This window comes from Leucopleurus acutus (genome assembly GCF_964270905.1).
Source record: "Leucopleurus acutus genome assembly, chromosome: 1".
NCBI classification, from domain to species: domain Eukaryota; kingdom Metazoa; phylum Chordata; class Mammalia; order Artiodactyla; family Delphinidae; genus Leucopleurus; species Leucopleurus acutus.
The window spans coordinates 183,861,502-183,882,370 of record NC_139142.1 but is presented as its reverse complement, the minus strand read 5'-3'; the positions used below and the strand labels follow the sequence as shown (position 1 = coordinate 183,882,370).

Genomic DNA, 20,869 nt, shown 5'->3' with positions numbered 1-20,869 from the left:
TTTGTGAATTCCCTTTCCAAGATTCTTCAGTCTTTCTGCTACTACTTGCCACTCAGGACTTTTCCTTGCATAACCACAAGACACCACCTAGTCTACATCTATCAGGAATATCACTCTATCATGACCTTCCCCCTTGTTTTAAGCACATTCAGCAAGACTCTCTCTCTGCATGTAAAGTATTTTGTCTTCTCAGATTATTAGTCCACTGGGGCAGTGGGCAACCCATTTTATCTCTAAATTTCATGTGTTTCTAATGTCCAGAACAATGCCATATATGCAACACATGTTCAATAAACTATTTATTGAGGAAATACCATTCTACTCTTACAGGATCATATCTTTGTTCCATTATAGCTGGTTCTTCATGTGAGTCAGAGAAGACACAGGGAAACAACACTAAAGTAGTGTACTTTTATTAAAAGTTTGCTAAAATTAACTGATTTTGCAGCTAGCCATGGGGAACTAACAGCCTGCTTTAGATTGTGCTTTATCAGATTTAAATACAAACATGACAGTGAATTACTACTTCCATAGAATAATTTAGGAATTGTCTACTTGTGTAATAGTGTGTTACAAATATTGAGGATTTAAACATTTTGTCCAAATTTCCCCAAAATTTAATAGTTTTACCCTGAATCCTCTGAGAAGCTTAAAAATGTAAACCAAATATCCAAGTACATCTAAGAGAAATTAGGTAAGGCTTGAGGAACCTCAAGACCCAAGTCTTGATTCTTTCTTTCTTTCTTTAAATCTAAGTATAGTTGATTTACAGTGTTTCAGGTGTACAGCAAAGTGATTCAATATCATATATACATACATATATATATTCTTTTTCAGATTTGTTTCCATTATGGTTTATTATAGGATATTGAATACAGTTCCCTGTGCTATAGAGCAGGACCTTGTTGTTTATCTATTTTATATATAGTAGTGATATCCATTAATCCCAAGCTCCTAATTTATCTCTCCCCCACCCCCTTTCCCCTTTGGTAACCATAACTTTGTTTTCCAGGTGTGTGAGTTTGTCTCTGTTTTGTAAATAAGTTTATTTGTATCATATTTTAATTCCACATATGAGTGATATCATATGGTATTTGTCTTTCTTTGACCAAAAGTCTTGATTCTTAATCTGTGACTTCCTTCCTGTGTAACCCTTAATTGCTAAAACCATATTTCTTCAATTTTGCAAAAGTGATACTGTTTCTATTGCCAGCCGAGGAATTTTTTAAAATAATAAAACTTCAAAGGTAATACAGTCAGCCCCAAAACGGCTATGCTTTAGAATATTTTTGCTTATAGTATGTGTATGGAAAATATAGGAAAACTGAGCAAAATTGTTCTTATAAAAAAGAAAATTTGGGGGACTTCCCTGGCGGTCCAGCGGTTCAGACTCTGTGCTTCTAGCATAGATTTACATTAATGGGATATTAATACCACATTATCAATTTTTAAAATATTTTACTTTATTATTGATATATTTAGCCCGTTCTTTATTATGTGAGTATTTGATCTGGAATTCTTCAAATGGCCTCTTCCTGCAAGGTAATTCAAAATGTTGATCCACGTTGCACTGGTGATTGAGAGTAAGGTTAAGATACAGAAGACATTTCACGGCTCAGGTTGGAGATGTAACAGGAAACAGACTCGTGAGGTGTAAAGTTAGAAATCTGGAGAGATCTCAACTAAAAAAATATCTGGTTTTCCATCTCATTTTGTGCTCAGACTTTTGAAATGTTTTAACTCAAGAAACCGAGAGATCTGAAAACAAATGGCACTGTGCTTTTATTTTTTTTCTAGTTCAATATACAACATTGATAACCATTCTCATTAAGCAGACCTTTGTAATTTTACTGGTTGACATGTGTGACACTAAGCTACATGATTTATAAGGCTTGGCGAAGGAAGAAAGCATTCACGTGTATAGGAATAAAAGGGATGTGAATATTACAGAAACGGTAAATCAGTACACTAATGTACACGTTTAAGATGTGAATCACGAATCTACTGCTGTGGCCAGAACAACCTATACATTGATTCTGAAAGACATTAAAAGTTGCCAGTAAAAGTGGAGAGGGTGTTACAGGGCCCCGGTACTTCCCCCATTTCTGAGAAAAAGTGTCCCAGCACAAGCATGGTACATGGTAGTGCTCTGCAGCACCACGCCAGGTAAGTGTACACAGTTTGCTGATATTTAGTTATACTTCCAGTTATAAGCTTAATTTCAGAATAAGGGAGTGGGTTGGTGACCTCTAGAAATCCAGAAAGTGCCTGATGTTGGGAAGTTCCTGCTATCAAAGTTAAAGTGACCCTTAAGTATCACAAATTAACATCATATGACAGCAGGGACTTTTAGAGGCAAGGCTGATGATCAACCAGGGGCTGAAATCCCCATATCAGACACCCAGAGGTAATTAAAAATATTAAGGTATCGCGGCAAGAACAATTTAAGGAAAAAGAAAAAAGATACTATGGCAAAGTGGACCACTAATCAATTTCATCGTAACTATAACTCAGCTTGATAATACTGTGCTAGAGGATCATACACCCGGAGGTTTATTTTAATAAGACCTATATTTAAGGATAATGGGTAAAATAGTGATCTTGAAGAACACAAATCAGGAATAATACAGTTTTGCTATAGTGTTACATAATGTGTTACATAAAATAGATTGCAGGGAGATCTATGCCACAACTGAAAACTAAATTCCAGGCATGATAAGGTGAGACATATTCTGGAATCTGCCCTATTCTTAGGTAACTGTTAGTTGGTTTTAGCTGTAGAGTTTCCTAAATTAGAACTATTTACAGGTGAAAATGATTTGGTGAAACATTTTTCACAGTGGCTGGAAAGCAGTACCAGAGATGACATAAATTGAAAATACAGGTAGTCAGGGACTTTGAATAAAAAAGGGAAAATTCATGAAAGTCACATGCGTCAAGAAAATAGGGAGGTAATGTTGAGGTAATCCCTATGCAACTATAAATTCAGACTCAAGAACTTTTCCTGGGTACACCCAGTTAATTAGAAAGAGTCGAGTCTGGAAACATCCGGATAAGGACATAGCTCTACAACCCACGCAGGTCTAACAGAATATAACACTATGGTACTTTTAAGGACGAAAGTGACTTGTAGGATTCACGTCTTGATGAACAATTCCTTTGGCTGTTCCATGTATTCTTCTAGATTAACCTCTCCTCTGTCCTCATCAATCCCAACATCTTCGAGGAATACATTCTTGTTGTGGCACCTAATGGAAGGAGGAGAGAGTGGAGGAGGCGAGCCTTTCTTTTTATGGCAGTTTTCTTACAAGTAAGTAGTGTTTCTCTTTAGGGCATCATTGGGTGAAGGTCTTGGCGAGGACTTCTTCATGCTGCTCTAGATGAACGCTGCCGATTCCTACAGCAGGTACCGGCAACGCGGGTCGGCTCACCAGACGGAGCTAGCGTTGGAGCAGAAAAGAAATACAATGACGTTTGGACTAGACCAGAGCTCTGCTTAGCTCGTCCAGGGATGTGCATGTATTTCTCTGAAGTTGTTTAACTATAAATCACCTTTTTGGAAAATAATGTGTTACACAAAATAGATTGCAGGGAGATCTATGTCACAACTGAAAACTAAATTCCAGGCGTGATAAGGTGAGACATATTCTGGAATCTGTCCTATTCTTAGGTAACTGTTAGTTGGTTTTAGCTGTAGAGTTTCCTAAATTAGAACTATTTACAGGTGAAAATGATTTGAGTGCCTTAAACTGGTATCAAGTGACCTGAGTTCTAATCAAAGCAGAATAGAAAGATAAACAGAAGCACAACTGTTCTTCTCCTTGTTTTCCTCTTCCTAAAACATAACAAAGAATTTGGCCTCCGATGTCTACCAGCTTTCCAGGTGGGCCTGGAATAAGTGTTACTGTAAAACAAGCGAGCTCATCGCTCTCCTCTCCCGGGGCTTGGATACTGACCTTTGGGACAAGAATGCTGAGTAGGCTAATGGGAACGGTAGACGACAGGTAGGTCTTCTACCTTTTCGAGTATAATCATTGTTTTTGTTTTGTTTTTTAACATGATACTAGTAGCTACACATATACATCTTGCTAAACACTCAGAAGTTTAGTCTGAAAAAGGAGCCTAAAACTAGGTTTTATATTTTAGTTTATCTTTAGAAGCTTTGGACTGATAATAGGGGATAAACCTATTTGGTGGCACTCCAACAGGAGAAAAGGGACACACACAAAACACTGCAAAGGAGAAAGAGCTATCACCTTGCAGGCCAGTTGCTTTTCAAACCTTGGAGAAACAAAAGACCAAGGACCCATGTTCTGAGGCTCCTCCTGACTCCAAATAAAATCTATGAAAGAAGAAAGTTCATCTCAGTACCTCAAGTAAATATATACAACATACTACACACGCAGACACACTATATATGCATGTGTGTGCACATACATACACACACGTATACTATACATGTTATATATGTATATAGACACATATACACACATAGTTATATATATATACATACACACACACATACACATATATCCTCAAGTAAATATATTATTACCTTTCCAATATGGCACAGTGTTGTCTTTTTTTTTTTTGAGAAATGCATAGTCATGTATCCATCACCACAATCATGATACAGAACAATTCTCTAAACCCCAAATATTCCCTCATCCTGACCCTTTGTGCTCAGCTCTTCCTCCCACCCCCAACCTCTGGCAACCACCGATCTTTCCTCTATCCCCGAAGTTTTGCCTTTTCCAGAGCATCAGGTAAGTGGAATCACACAGTATACAGCCTTTTGGTTTGGGCTTCTGTGAATTAGCAAAATCCGTTGGTCATTTTGCCGCTAGCAATAGTTCACTCTCTTTTACTCTTAAGGAGCATGATACTGTAGGGATGCACAATGAGATTGTTTCTTCATTCACCAGTTGAAGGATGTTTTGGTTGCTTCCAGCTTGGGGCAATTATGAATACAGCCACTATAAATATTCACATATGGATTTTTTCCTTTCTCTTGAGTAAATACCTAGGAGTGGGACTGCTGCGTGGTAAGGAAACTCTGTGTGTAACTGCATGAGAAACTGACAAAACTGTTTTCCAGAGTGGCTGTACGAGTTTGCATTCCCACCAGCAGTGAATGAAGGTCCCAGTTGCTCTGCATCCTGATCAGTCCTTGACATTGTTTTGTTTTCATTTTAGCCATTCTAATAGGTATGTAGCCATATCTCATTTTGGCTTAATTTGCATTTCCCTATCACTAATCATGTTGATGATCTTCTCATATGGGTATTTGCCATCTGGTTCTTTGGTAAAATGACTGTTCAATTCTTTTGCACCTTTTGAAAAACTGGATTATATGTTTTCTCACTGTTGAGTTTTCAGAGCTCTTTCAACATTCTGGAGAGTCCTTTGTCAGATATGTTTTTACAAATATTTTCTCCTAGTTTGTGGCTTGTCTTTTTTATATTCTTTGCAGTGCAAAAGTTTTTCATTTTGGTAAAAGCTACTTTTTCTTTTCTGGAACGTGCTTTTGGTGTTATGTCTGAGAACTTCTTGCCTAACCCAAGGTCAGGAAGATTTTCATCCACTTCCTTCTAGAAGTTTTATAGTTTTACATTGAGGTCTATGATCAACTTTGAGTTAATTTCTATATAAGGTGCACACAGATATCTAATCATTCCAGCCCCATCTGTTGAAAAGGCTTATCTTTTACAATTACACCGGATGTATCATAAACTATTGTATAGCACTGATTCCCTCCAAACTCAAGAAATTCGATGTCTTATATGAAAGCGGGGGAGAACGAAAGGGACACCCAAAGGGACACCAAAAAAGACATAGAGACATTGGCTCCAGTTGTATTACTTTCATATCTCCAGATTCCATGAGATTCAACTTTCTAATAACTCTCACTGCTCCCGTACCATCTTTTTATTTGAGATAGTTCAAATAGGTTTCAGGTAACTTAAAACCAAAAAAGTCTAATAAGAAGGACCCTTTACCTCTAACATGTTTGTATTTGCTCATCTCTTCCTGCAGCGAATCCAGTGGGAAAGGGCAGAGTTCTTCCATTCGGATGATAGCAAAGTCATGCTTCCTGGCCTCCAAAGAGTCTCTTTGCTTCAGCAGGGCATAGAAATGTTTGCCGCAGCAGAACACTAAACTCTTAACCCTGTTGGGTAGAAAAGGGACAGTGAGGTGGGGGAGAAATATCTTAAAGTAAGAACTGTAGCAGAAGAAAGGGGGAGACCACAGAGATTTAAATGCTTCACCACTGAAGCAGCAGGGGCGTTGTAGTGGGGTTCACTCATGCTGTGCCCTGGCCAACCTTCTTGAGCAACATATGCCTCCAAAATTCACTCTTCTGTGCATATTCTAACTCCTACCCCATGAACTTAAAGGACTTATATAAGGATAGAGAAGATTTGGGTCGCTTGGTTCACTTAACATGAACTAGTTTTCCCACTCACTACAAATCTACTGCAGAGTATGAAAACAGAGCTCCACGTCAGATTACTTTTTTGGATCCACAGATGAATCACCAATGACTGGTTTGAATGCTGTTCCTGGTGCCATTTCTTGAAGAGTTGACACAGCTGCCTAAGGAGGGGGAGGGGGAGAAAAAAGCCACAAATCTATCAACCAAGGGCAAGGACCTGAAGATGCTTTTATTTATCAGGGATCTTTCCCAAAAACTAGTATCAAAATTCTCTCCTGGGGCTATAAGTAAACATATGTACTGTTAAACAAAATATCTTTCCCAAAAGTATCTGTTCTGTTACTTCAGAATAAAATATTTTTCTGAGGTTAAATAAGATCGCCTTTTGTTTGGTGCCACAATAAATTTTAACAGTCAAAATTTCAGTGTGGAGGACTTCCCTGGTGGCACAGTGGTTAAATCTGCCTGCCAGTGCAAGGGACACGGGTTCAAGCCCTAGTCCGTTGAAGATCCCACATGCTGCGGAGCAACTAAGCCCGTGCACCACAACTACTGAGCCTGAGCTCTAGAGCCCAAGAGCCACAACTACTGAGCCCACGCGCCTAGAGCCTGTGCTCCGCAACAAGAGAAGCCACCGCAATGAGAAGCCCGTGCACCACAACGAAGACCCAATGCAGCCAAAAAAAAAAAAAAATTGCAGTGTGATGACTCAACTTTATTATCAATAAAAACTACACCTTAACTTTTTGGAATTGGAATCAGAAACAACCTTTTATAGAATTTATATTGTGAACCGGAATAGCTGAGTTGGGCAATTATTTCTGTCTTTAGGATTTTGACTATAATTTATAAATGAAACAGAACAAGTAGGAACAACATATGAATATTTCCACGATGAAAAGAAATGTAATTACTGAGCCCAATTTAAAGAAATACTTGGGAATTCCCTGGCAGTCCAGTGGTGAGGACTCAGTGCTTTCACTGCCAAGGGCCCAGGTTCAATCCCTGGTCAGGGAACAAAGATCCTACAAGCTGCGTGGTGCAGCAAATAAATACTTGTTGCAAAGAACTTAAAGTAGAAAACTGATGAAGCCAAGGTGAGGGATTTGATCCCTTTTGCTATCATCTAGTTAGTTTCCCTACAGTCTAGTCCCAAATGGGTATATGACATTTAGACTAGGCCATTGAGGGCAGCCATACTGATGCTGGGATATTGTATATAACCTAAAAAATTAATATTAGCTATTCAGCTATGCATATTAGTAAATAATGTGTGATAGAGGCAATCTTTCTCCCTTCTGAACAGAGCCTTTTGTCAGTCCCCACTTCCTACAGCAGGAATCAAAAGGTTCAGAGTTCAGAGTTAGGTGGGAAACTGGGGTGGGAGTTTGGTACCACTTGACAGACAAACTCCCTGTACCCCTGAGTCATGTTTGCTACATGGCAAGTCATCTCTGAGTGGGCCATGGATAGAGAAGGCTGGCTATTATATTCTGCTAGATCACTTGTACCAATAATCCAATTTTCAGGAAGAAATCAGAATTCAATACTGGTTGTACTGACTTTCCATTAACAAAAGGACTTACATGTTTAATGAAAATATTTGACTACTTAATAAGAGTAGTTCTTCACTTGAAAGTCTATAAGATAGCTGTTGATATTTTTTAAGCTCCCCAAGGAAGGCTTCACTTATTTAATAAGTTGTATATTAGACTTGGGGAGAGGGGTGGAGCATTAGGGCCAGAAAATGAACTCATTTTCAGTTTCAAACAGCAAAAGAAATTCTCAACAAAACTTCTAACAGTTCACTCAATACCTAATAATATACATGCATTATATTTAATATCATTACACTCCTTTTAGTTATGATTGAGAGAGCAGGTGACAATGTTAGGGATACAATGAAAGTTGGGTTCAAGAATCCCAGATCAGGACTTCCCTGGTGTTCCAGTGGTTAAGACTCTGCCTTCCAATGCCGGGGGTGCGGGTTCGATCCCTGGTCAGGGAACTAGATCCCACATGCCGCTACTAAGACCCAGAGCAAAATTATAGTAACTTTACATTTTGACTTGGCTCCTTTCACATTGCTGTTTCAAAATATCGGTGTCAAGGCAGCCCCATCAGAAAGATGGTGTAAAGGGACTGAATTTGTTTGTCTTGAATGTCCCATGATGCTCATGAAACCATCTCAAAATTCATAAGGTTGTTCACAGAGAGAATAAGCAGACCAAACAAATGAACTTTCAGCCATTGGTGAAAGAACTTGAAGTGCATTTCCTCATTATTGACCCCTGAGGCTGGGGTGAGACAGGTGAGGGGCCTGGAGAACAAAATTTAAGGGGGCGCTCACTCTGGGATCACTCAAGTACCCTTGACCGACTGTGAGAACAAGGGTCACCTTACTCCCCTCCAAATGCTAGAAACGCCAAAAAAGGCAACCGGTGAAGGCAAATCACTGGCAGCTTCCCTCAACACCCCTCACTTCCAAATACACATTCTATAAGCTTTGTGAGAAGCACAAGATCATCTCAAACAGCCAAGTCCTAAACGACTTAGTTCACCTCAGCAGTGGCAACCAAATAAATGCAGAGGTTTTTTGAATGTTAATCCTAATTCAGACTCTCATACAAAACTGACAAAAATTATAGCAGGTGGGATAAATACATGCTTAGCAGTGTTTCTTATCTTGAACTCTGCCACTTGAAAACTAGCATATTTGTATGATTTAAAAAAACATGTGCGCTTAACACTTAGTTCTGGTAAACCAAGAGAAAATATACTCTTGTAAAGCCAGGTAGTGATAAGCTATATTGTTACAATGTTTGAAATGGAGTCTACCGGTGATAAATCATTTAACAGAAAAAGTCTAAATAAAAGCCAATGACTAAAACCACTCATTTTCATCAAAGTACTTTCAATTCCCAACTTGCAACTATCAACATAGCAGTGCTGAGACCATTTGGACTTTGAAACTTTTCCTGAAAGATTATTTCTGCTCAGACTGGGATGCCAGGGTTATAATAATTGCTCTGTCCTTCATGACAATGAAACTGAGAGCGACTTAGATTTCTAGTTATTCTTGAAAGGTTAAAAAAAAAGAAAAAGGGAGCGACAAAGCAGCATGGCCAACTAAAACCAAAGAGATGCTTCTGTCATTTGCATCTACAATCAGATACAGAAAAGAGACGAAAATGCAGCAGAAAAAAAATGACAGGAGAAAAAAGACTAATAACCAGCTTTTTCTACTTACAGGGAGTCTGAGCAACATCTTCGGAGAAGCAAGGATAAGGGGCTTCCTGAAGTTCCGGACCATCTGTCTCCGTAGCAGGTGAAAGTACTGGGCGGGTGTGGAGGGGTGAGCCATGCACATGTTCACGGTATCCCCGTCCACGCCCTCCTCCACGCTGTCACACATCTGGGAGGGAAGTGAGAGGCAGGGCAGACAGTCGGGTCATCTCACTCCATCCTAAGGGCACAGGCTATCCTAAGAGGGACACGGGGCTCTCAATGAGCAGGAGAACAGATGTGTCTCTTCATTATAGAAAAAGACCAGAAGGTCAATTTATGACCTGTGAAGAATTCACCAGAGGAGAAGCCTGATGGCTCCCCATTGGCCAAGTCTGCGTGTTTTAACGTGGTTCTTTCCAAACACAGCTGACTGCAGGAAGCATGTGGAGGTGGGGACTTCCCTGGTGGTCCAGTGGTTGGGACTTGGAGCTTTCACTGCCAAGGGCCCGAGTTCTATCCCTGGTCGGGGAACTAAGATCCCACAGCCGTGTGGCATGACCAAAAAAAGTTAAAATTAAAAATTAAAAGAAAAGAAGCATCTGGAGGAGACTTTTTGAAAAGTACAGATGCTGATGACTGTGGAGTGAAGATGTTGGAAGGATGCACTATCTGAATCTCACTGTCCTGATGGAGTAAATGTAAGTATAGTTTGTTTTAGAGACAAGAACGAGAGCAGCTAACGAGGTTGAAAAATTGAGGGCAAGGAATGAAATCTCAGAAGATCCTGCTGGGACAGAAACGTGAGGCATGTCTCCTAACCTGATCAAGAAGCAGTACAGAGCAAAGAGAGTGAGTTGACAAAATCCGGAGATTTTTACTGGGCTCCTCCAATCTGGTGACAGGGTGTGAGTGGCACCCTGGGTAAAAAAAAAGGCAAAATCTAGGGCTGAAGCCCCTGCAGAATTCAGTGGAGGCAGACGGGCTGCCAGGCTTGCCACTTCCAGGGCCAGGACATGCCAAGGAAAGAGAGGCCCATGGACGTGACACACAGCCCTGACCAGGGAGTGGACCCTTGTATGGGCTTAGCTATTGAATCTCAGAAGGGACACCAGAATTTAGCAAGAAAAACCCTCTGTCCAGCAGAGCTATGTCCTCCCACGCCATGTCCTCAGGCTTCATGTACTGGAGACTATTCTCAACTGTTGTTCTAAGAAGGTAAATTGGTACCAAATGGGAAGGAAAATTAAGGGGAATTCACCCACACCCTCTCAGGGAAACTATATGGTTTTGAAGAATTGCCCTAAATAATCAAAGACAAGATGAAATAAAATGATATAGCAACAATGTAAATATTATACAGCCCCTTATAACTTTTTATAAGGGGGGGGGACAAAAAGAAAGGAACATAGCAGGCAAAAGGCAGCCAATTTTAACAAAAGACATAAGTATTGGCAAGGATGTGGAGAAAAGGGAGCCCTTGTACCCTGTTGGTAGGAAAGTAAATTGGTATAGTCACTACGGAAAACAGCTTGGAGGCTCCTCAAAAAACTAATAACAGAATTACTGTATGATCCAGAAATCCCACTTCTGAGTATTTAACCAAAAGAACTGAAATCAGGATCTCAAAGAGGTATTAGCACTCCCATGTTCATTGCAACACTACTCATGATAGCCAAGATGTGGAAACAACCTAAATGGTCATCTATGGATGAATGGATAAAGGAAATGTGCTATGTGGTATACAGGTATTTTTATCTATATATGTAATATTACTCAGCCTATTCAAGGAAGGAAATCCTGCACTTTGCAGTAACACAGATGAGCTCTGAGGACATTATGCTAAGTGACATACAGATACTGCACAATTCCAGTTATATGAGCAATCTAAAATAGTCAAACTCAGAGAAGCAGAAAGCAGAGCAGTGGTTGCCAGGGGCGGGGAAGGGGAAATGGAGAGTTGCTAGTCAAGGGGTATAAGGTTTCAGTTATGTAAGATGAATAAGTTCTAGAGATCTGCTGTACAACATAGTAGCTACAGTCAACAGTATTGCAATGCACACTTAACAATCTGTTAAGAGGGTAGGTCTCATGTTAAGTGTTCTTACCACAATTTTAAAAAACAACAGTGTTTTAAAGGGCAGATAGTCTTAAAGATAACACAGTAGAATTAGATAAGAAAGGTGAGTGCAATGCCAAGAAAACCAAGTGAGAACCAAACTCAACCATTACAAATCTAATAAATAAATAAGAAACATCAAGAAGCAGAACAGACAGGATGAAAAAGAAATGGCATGGGGCTTCCCTGGTGGCGCAGTGGTTGAGAGTCCGCCTGCCGATGCAGGGGACGCGGGTTCGTGCCCCAGTCTGGGGGGATCCCGCGTGCCGCGGAGTGGCTGGGCCCATGGGCCGTGGCCGCTGGGCCTGCGCGTCAGGAGCCTGTGCTCTGCGGCGGGGGAGGCCACAGCAGTGAGAGGCCCGCGTACCAGAAAAAAAAAAAAGAGAGAAATGGCATGAACAAAGAGCTTGAGATAATCACAGTGAAAGAAGATGAAGTAAGCAAGTGCTTATATAAACAGCAAACACTCTTCACTTTACATATCGATATATTAATTCTTTTGCAGGGCTAAAAATAAAATTAGTAGTGTAAACAAAGAGCTTGAGGTAATCCCAGTGCAAGCACAGGAAACGATAATAATAAAAATAATAAACAGCAAACATATAAATGTCAATTACTGTTCTAAGCATTTACATATATTGACCCTTTATGCCTCACAGTAATCCTATGAAGTAGGTTTGAGAAAATTATTAACACGGACTTGGTAATTTTAATGCATATGTAGATGGTCCTTTCAAAACCCTGGCAACTGGTTCCTTGAACTCCTGTCCTCCAATCACTCTGTCCTCCATCCTACCTCAACAACCCGTTTCCATGGCTACATCCTGGTTTCAATGACAGGGATCTCTCCATAAGCTCTACTTTATCCATTCCACTCTGACCACCACTTCCTACCTTTCTAGCTCAATTCCCTTTAACACTTTGACTCCATCAATCCTTCAGCCTCATCAATACCACCAACATATTGATCCTATCACCTTTTCACTGGCCTTCACCCTTCACATCTCCTCCCTCCTCCTTACTTAAGCTAAATTCCATAGTCAATCATTATAATCATTCTTTTGCATACACCCTTAACTCCCTTGACACTTTTTCACTCCAAACCACACGCCGAGTTAATCTCAACTTTCCATCTGTCCCATTTCTGCACCTATGCAGGGAATGAAGCTGGAGAAAACACACAATCACACTGATGGATCTCACTTTAAAATCTTGACCAGGAATCTTAAGTGGGCCCTTAGTGCTCTTAGACTATTATCTTCTATTTCCCTAATTCACTCATCCTCCTCCTCTTGCAGATGACTATTTCACAGCTTTAACCCAGGATCTCCTCCTGCATCATCACTCTCGGCTAATGACCCAAGAGTATCTCCTCAGACCTTCACCACAACATCTACCATGTTCTATCATCTGCATCGTATTCTCTGCCTTCTGGTTATTCCCATAGAGGAACCTGCCATGCTGCTGTCTAGAGCTGATCCAATCCCTTGTGCAGTGGACACCAGCCCATCCTGCTCTCTCAAGGCCATCACTCCAGTCATTCTACTCTCTCTCCTACATCAATATTTTCTTCTCTACTGGATCATTCCTATCAGCATACAAACATGCTGTTATTTCTCCTATCTTTAAAACAAAAGCAAAGGCTTCCCTGGTGGCCCAGTGGTTGAGAGTCCACCTGCCGATGCAGGGGACACGGGTTTGTGCCCCGGTCCGGGAGGATCCCACGTACCCCAGAGCGGCTGGGCCCGAGAGCCATGGCCGCTGAGTCTGCGCATCCAGAGCCTGTGCTCCACAACGGGAGAGGCCACAGCAGTGAGAGACCCGCGTACCGCAAAAAAAAAAAAAAAAAAAAAGCAAAAAGAACCTCTCTTGGTGCAAATTTCCCCCTTCCTTGTTCTATTTGCAGCAAAACTTTTCAAAAGAGTTAAACTTTCCTCCTTCCATATACTCCTAATATCACTCCACCTAAACAAACTGCAGTTACCAACCACCAAATGAACCCTTTATTGCTAAATCCAACGGCTAATTCTCAGTCCTATCCTGACTGGCCTTGATACGTCCTCCTTCTTAACACATATCCTTCACTTGCTTTCTAGGACCTTCCTCCAGCCTCACTGGTTGCTCCTTCTCAGCCTCCTGTGTTCTCCTTCCCTGCAGCCTCTAACTGCTGGTCTATCCCAGGGCTCAGTTTGGGGGCAACTGCTCTTCTCCAACTGTACTCATTCTTTTGATAATTTCATCCAGTCTCATGACTTTAAATATCATCTAGAAACTGATGACTCCCAAACTGTATCTCTTGCATGCTCATTCATATATTTCTTTGAAAAACTGTAGTTTTGTATTTCACAGCTAGTTCTTTAATTTACCTCCAATTTATTTCTGTAATCTAATTTTTATGAAATGATTTCTCTGTCATTATCTACCAACCAACCAGTTATATCCATTTATCTAGCTACTGTTCTATCTACCTATCTACTAATCTATCACCTTTCTATATATTTTATCTGCCTGTATGCTAAGATAATTAATGATATTCATGTACTTAGGGTGATGTGTACTGATGTCTCCATTTACTTTCAAATGCATCCAAAAATTATATGGATTTATGGATAGAGGGATGGCAGATGAATAGATACATGATAAAACAAATATAATAAAATATTAACGGTAGAATGTAGCAAGTGGGCATATGAATACTCTCTGTAAAGTTTTTTCAACTTTTCTGTATGTTCGAAATTTTTCATAATATAATATTAGAAATATGCATAAAGAGGCATTGGTAATGATTCTTACCAAAAGATAACAATGGTAATTTCTCGGTTGCTGTTTAACATTTTTTAATGGTCACGAATCATTTTATAAAAATACTATCACTACTTAGATCTGGGGTTGGTCACTGTATCTCTGTTTATAAAAAGCCCCTAGATGACTCCGATGATCAGTTTGACTCGGAAACTACTGATATTTGCCGCATAAGAAGCACTTTCAGGGACTTCCCTGAGTGGTCCAGTGGGTAAGACTCCACACTTCCAATTCAGGGGGCCCAGGTTCCATCCCTCGTCGGGGAACTAGATCCCGCACGCATGCCGCAACTGAGCCCACGTGCTGCAACTAAAGATCCCGCATGCTGCAACTAACTCCCGGCACAGCCTAAATAAATAAATACTAAAAAAAAAAAAAAAAAAAAAAAAAAAAGAAGAAGCACTTTCATTGCCGTAAAACCGTGATACTAACATGCTTGAGGCATCACGTTTCCAAGGAATATTGATTGACATTGCATTAAATCTGTTTCATTCAAATACTACAAGGTCTTATAGTCCAAGGTTCACATTAGGTATTTGCAGGAGGCAGTTCTATTTCAAAGCACCTAGAAAGCAGGGAAACATTTCGTGGAATCCAGAAGGCAGTGGGCATACCTGCAAGAAACGCTCTATTCGACAAGATGAGTGCTCTGGTCCAGCCCCGTCATACCCGTGAGGAAGGAGGACCACGATGCCGCTCTGGAGAAGCCACTTGGCCTCACCTGCAAAGCAGCAGCGGGAGTAAGAACGCTACGATGCAGGTGCAGGACAGCCCGGGGCGACGGGGCGGTGAGACACATGTTAGTTTGTTGCTGGACCCCCAAAACCATTCTCATTGCACCATTCATCACTACAGCCAAGCACATTCCCCAGGAGACACAGCCCTCCTGCTGACAGAGGACTTATGTGCTCTTCCTAGCAGCTTACTTAACTGCCTGATAGCTGCCGCGCCCCAGTGGATGACAGAACAGGCTCCCAACTCTCGGAGTGGGGGGATGCCGTGGTACACAGGAGTCTCATAAGCAGTTATGGCCCCTTTTCTGTCATTTGTCCCCGTGAGGCTGGTGCCACACGTCCACTACACACCCATAGACCAACACCAACCTCCAGAGATGAACGTGTCAAAGATGATCTGGGCACCGTTGAAGAAATCGCCAAACTGAGCCTCCCAGAGGGGCAGTAGGTTAGGGCTTTCTATGCTCATCCCATACTCAAATCCCAAGACGGCCTCTTCCGACAGTGGGCTGTTGCTGACCTAGGGCAAAGGAGGAGAACAGAACCGACGTGCAGGGAAGATGGGATGTGAGTCAGTTAAAGTAAAGCATTATATTGGTACCAACTGCTCAAAAGGGAGGAGGGCCGTGAGGGCAGCTGTGCTTTCATTCATCCCCGCATCCCTTTGAGAGAGGACATCTCCTGCTCCCCATGAGTGATGTGTGTGGGAAAAGTTGGGGCAAACAGAGGAAGACATACAAAAGGTTGGAATATGGACATTAAAGATTTTCTTGAAGGAGAAGCGAAATTAACTTCTCAGATGCCCCATCTTTGAAGCTGAGAGTGAAATGGTGTCATAAGAGCTTTTTAAAAAATGTCACAAAACAAAGTGGGGGGAGGGACTTCCCTGGTGGTCCAGTGGTTAAAAATCTGCCTTCCAATGCAGGGGACGTGGGTTCGATCCCTAGTCGGAGAACTAAGTTCCCACATGCCATGGGGCAACTAAGCCCTCGTGCCGCAACTACTGAGCCTGCACTACAGGGCCCACGCTCCACAACTAGAGAGAAGTCCACGCGCTGTAACGAAGAGCCCATGTGCTGCAACTAAGACCTGATGCAGTCAAAAATAAATAAATAAATTTTTAAAAATCTAGAAAAATGGTATAGATGATCTTATTTGCAAAGTAGAAATAGAGACATAGACATAGAGAACAAATGTATGGATACCAAGGGGGAAAGAGGTGGAGAGGGAGGAATTGGGAGACTGGGATTGACACATATACATTATTGATACTATGTGTAAAATAGACAACTAATGAGAACCTACTGCATAGCACAGGGAACTCTACCTAATGCACTGTGGTAACCTAAATGGGAGGGAAGTCCCAAAGCGGGGAGATATCTGTATGTGTATGGCTGATTCATTTTCTTGTGCAGTGGAGGCTAACACAACGTTGTAAAGCAACCATACTCCGATAAAAATTAATTGAAAACAAACAAACAAAGGGGGGGAAAGTTACTTGAAAAAGGCCTACCTTTCGGAATCCATTATTCTAATATCCTGTTTGCATGATAAAGCAAAAGCATCATCACCACATGTTAAGATTTAAAAAGCAGAACATAAAATTACATCTCTGAAGAGGCTAAAGAGATGTGACAGTTCAAGGCAGCACAACTCTGAACTGGGTTTGTGGACCAGATGTCTTCATGTCTCAGTGTTAACTTCCTGACTTGGATGGTTGCATTGGGGTAATGTAGGAGAATGACCTAGTTTGTAGGAAATACACATGTAGGGCATCAGGCTGGCAACATGATGTTTCCATCTGGATGGCTCAAATGTCTCAGAATGAGAAAAAGTTCCTTTTGCATTATACATCCAACTTTTTTGTAATTTTGTGTTTGTTTCAACATTTTTCTAAAAAAATTTTTTTAAGTTACTTTTTTTTTTTTTTTGGCCACGCTGCGAGGCATATGGGATCTTCCCCAACCAGGGATCAAACCCACGGCCCCTGCAGTGGCAGCACGGAGTCCTAACCACTGGACCACCAGGGAAGTCCTTAAGTTACATATTTATAGAATAGTACTTGGCAGCAAAAAGGGATAAAATACTGACACATGCTACAACAACGATGGACCTTGAAAACACAATGCTAAGTGAAAGAAGCCAGCCATAAGAAGCCACATATTTATGAGTCTGTTTATATAAAAAGGCCAAAATAGATAAATCAATGTAAACAGAAAGTAGATTAGTGGTTTTCAGGGGCTGAGGGAAGGAAGGAATGGGGTGTGACTGCTAATAAGTATGGGTTTCTTTTAGGGGTGATGAAAATGTTCTAAAATTAGATAGTGGTGATGGTTGCACCACTGCATACACTGAAAACCACTTAACTGTACACATTGAAACATTGAATTCTATGAGTTTTATCTCAATAAAGCTTTTAATAAAAAAAAACTCTGGGGGCTTCCCTGGTGGCACAGTGGTTGAGAGTCCGCCTGCCGATACAGGGGACACAGGTTCGTGCCCCCGTCTGGGAAGATCCCACATGGCGCAGAGCGGCTGGGCCCGTGAGCCATGGCTGCTGAGCCTGCGCGTCCGGAGCCTGTGCTCCGCAATGGGAGAGGCCACAACAGTGAGAGGCCCGCGTACCGCAAAAAAAAAAAAAAAAAAACCTCTGGAAAAAAATTTCATCTCTACTATGATTACAACCATAAAAATGCATGATTTATATGGATAAGCACTCAATGACAACAACAAAAAATGAAAACAGATAATGTATTAGTATGGCGGGATTATGCACAGCTTACCTTTCCTGATTTCTATTTGATTTCAATTATGATCTTTATAAGACATTAACTTGAAAAGAGACACTGTATTTCTCAGATCCATGAGTCTGTTGTCAACGGGATTTGAACTGAGTGCTTTACTTGCACCTCTGCGTCTTCACCTCATTCCCCATCTCCCTTCCTACCTAAGGCTGACACACCCACTCATATTCTAATCCATACCTTTTTTCTGCTTCTTCACTCGGCTCATCACCAACTGCTTTTTTCTGAACCTCTCCTCACTGGCTTTCTCCTCTTGGCAAATGAACAATCAAAAGCTTAAAAATAAAACTAGAAAGGACTTCCCTGGGGGTCCAGTGGTTAAGAGTCTGTGCTCCCAATGCAGGGGGCACGGGTTTGATCCCTGGTCTGGGAACTAAGATACCGCATGCCACGCAGTGCGGCCAAAAAAATAAAAACAAAAAACAAAGAATATTCCCCTGGCCAGTGCTCTCTAACTCCTGCTTCCTGTAACAGTCAGGCTTCTAGAAAGAATTATCTAATCTAGTTGTCTCTACCTCCTGAACCCCTGTCTACCCTTCAACTAGTAAAATCTAGCTTCTGCTCTCCCCACTCCACAGAAATAGCTCTAGAGGAGGTCAACCTTGACCTTCCAGTTGCTAAATTGAATGGCCATGTTATTCTTCCTCTTTTCAGATTCCTCCCTCCTTAAGTTCAATGACACGGGGACTCTAAGTTCTCCTCCTGCCTTTCTGGATGCTCTTTTGGGAAAATGCTTTCTCTGCCAGCCCTTTAAAAGTTGTTTTTCCCAGGACCCTATCTGTTCTCATTCTGCTCTCTCAGAGAGATTCTCCCACCCCTGTGGTTTCAAACACTCCTGCACCCTGATGACCTCCAAATAGACCTCCAAGACCAGATTCCTTCATTAACTCCAGACATACATATCTAATTACCTGAAATATCTATGTCAAAGTTTAACGCCCAAAAGTTAGTCCATCATCTTTCCTTACCACACCTGTTCCTCTCCCTTACTCTTTATTTGGGTAAATGCCATCATCTTATGCAAGCTGTCCTAGTCAGGGAGCTAGGAGGTAACCAGTACTGGTCTTCTTCACTCCCTACACCTACCCCTGAGTCTGATAGCTGTTGTTTTCTGACTAGTTCTCAAATCTTGGCCCCATCTCCCCTCTGCACTGCTATTGCCCTAATTCACAGCTCCAGGATTTCCTGCCTAGATGACTGAGAAGCCTCCTTAGAAATTGTCCTAAGTCTCACCCTTCTTCAGCTCAGGCTTCCAAAGTATCATCAGGAGTGCTGTTTCTAACATGGAAATCTGATCGCCTGTTCAAAATTCCTCCATGGTTTCTCTTCTACGTGACACTCAAAGTCTTTCACAACGTGGGTAGTCCTGACTGGCCCGTCTCTTCCTTTACTTCTGTATCCACTTTGCAGCTCAAACTCCAGTCACATGAAGCTATAGGTAGTTCCCTGAGCATGAGGTCAGGGCCTCTTACTTCACAGCTTATGTATGCACTACTGTGTCCACCTAGAACGTTCTCCCTACATTTACTAGACCAGGCAGTTCCAAATGTCCCTCAAGTCCCAGCGCAAATCTGGCCTCCTCTCTAAAGCTCTTCCTTTTAATTCCCAAGTAACCTAGCTGCCCCTTCTCCTATGCATCTATTGTACTTCATATACTTGTATACCCTTATCTGCATTAATTTGTTGAATCTATTAATGCTTTCATTTATTCCAAAAATTATTTAAGATGGCCTGTAAATATAGATAATACACAAAATGATAGTTTAAATGTAAGTGGACAGGAAAGTCCCTGGTGGTTCCGTGGTTAGGACACCATGCTTCTTTTGCAGGGGGCATGGGTTCAATCCCTGGTCAGGGAACTAAGATCCCACATGCTGCGCTGTGCAGCCAAAAAAAAAAGTAGGTGGGCAGAAAGAAAATAAATAGATTGACACACCCAACAGCGTTGGGGAAAACATACAACCTGGTAACGTACTTTCTTGAGGCTGCCATGGCCTCTACCCCTTCCCAGAAGCCATTATTGATAAGGGAAGGTTGATCGGTTGCAGAATTTTTGATGTACACACAATAAAGACGAGCCACTGCTCAGGGAACTACAACTACTCTCAATACCAAGATCAAGCAGGAGTCCCCCCTAGGGTCTTCATATAAAGGACAAAGTGTTAGGTAATAAATGAAATCTTTGACAGTATCCCCATAACAGATGTGAGATGTTTACTTGGGGCTTTCTAAATAGCAATATTCAAAATTAACTGATACTACATATCAAATCACAAATCAATAAAAGACATCGGGTGGAGAAAATACGAAATGTTTCAGTATCTAGGTCACCAATCTGATACTGATCAAGGAGGGGATTTTAGACTAACTTAAAGAAAAGATGAGTTGCATGTCCTTCAAGTAATTGTCCTAGAAGCTTGCTTTTCACAAAGTGAATTTTTAAAAAAAATATTGAGTATTTGGCTTCCCTGGTGGCACAGCAGTTAAGAATCCGCCTGCCAATGCAGGGGACACGGGTTCGAGCCCTGGTCCGGGAAGATCCCACATGCAGCAGAGCAACAAAGCCTGTGGGCCACAACTACTGAGCCTGCGCTCTAGAGCCTGTGAGCCACAACTACTGAGCCCATGTGCCACAACTACTGAAGCCTGCGCGCCTAGAGCCCGTGCTCTGCAACAAGAGAAGCCACCGCGAAGAGAAGCCCGCGTACCACAACGAAGAGTAGCCCCCACTCACCACAACTAGAGAAAG

General features: G+C 41.5%; 1 protein-coding gene across 1 annotated transcript in view; it reads right to left on the bottom strand.

The window, feature by feature from the left end:
* Nucleotides 1–952: 952 nt before the first annotated feature.
* DHTKD1 (dehydrogenase E1 and transketolase domain containing 1) overlaps nt 953–20,869 on the bottom strand; it is a 53,517-nt gene continuing 33,600 nt past the window's right edge. The window contains exons 11-17 of the mRNA XM_082846237.1: nt 15,686–15,836; nt 15,197–15,303; nt 9,687–9,851; nt 6,515–6,597; nt 6,000–6,169; nt 4,257–4,342; nt 953–3,440 (exon numbers count right to left, since the gene is read on the bottom strand). Coding sequence (XP_082702363.1) covers nt 3,336–3,440; nt 4,257–4,342; nt 6,000–6,169; nt 6,515–6,597; nt 9,687–9,851; nt 15,197–15,303; nt 15,686–15,836 — 867 coding nt within the window. The 3' untranslated portion in view covers nt 953–3,335. The remainder of the gene's footprint in view (nt 3,441–4,256; nt 4,343–5,999; nt 6,170–6,514; nt 6,598–9,686; nt 9,852–15,196; nt 15,304–15,685; nt 15,837–20,869) is intronic.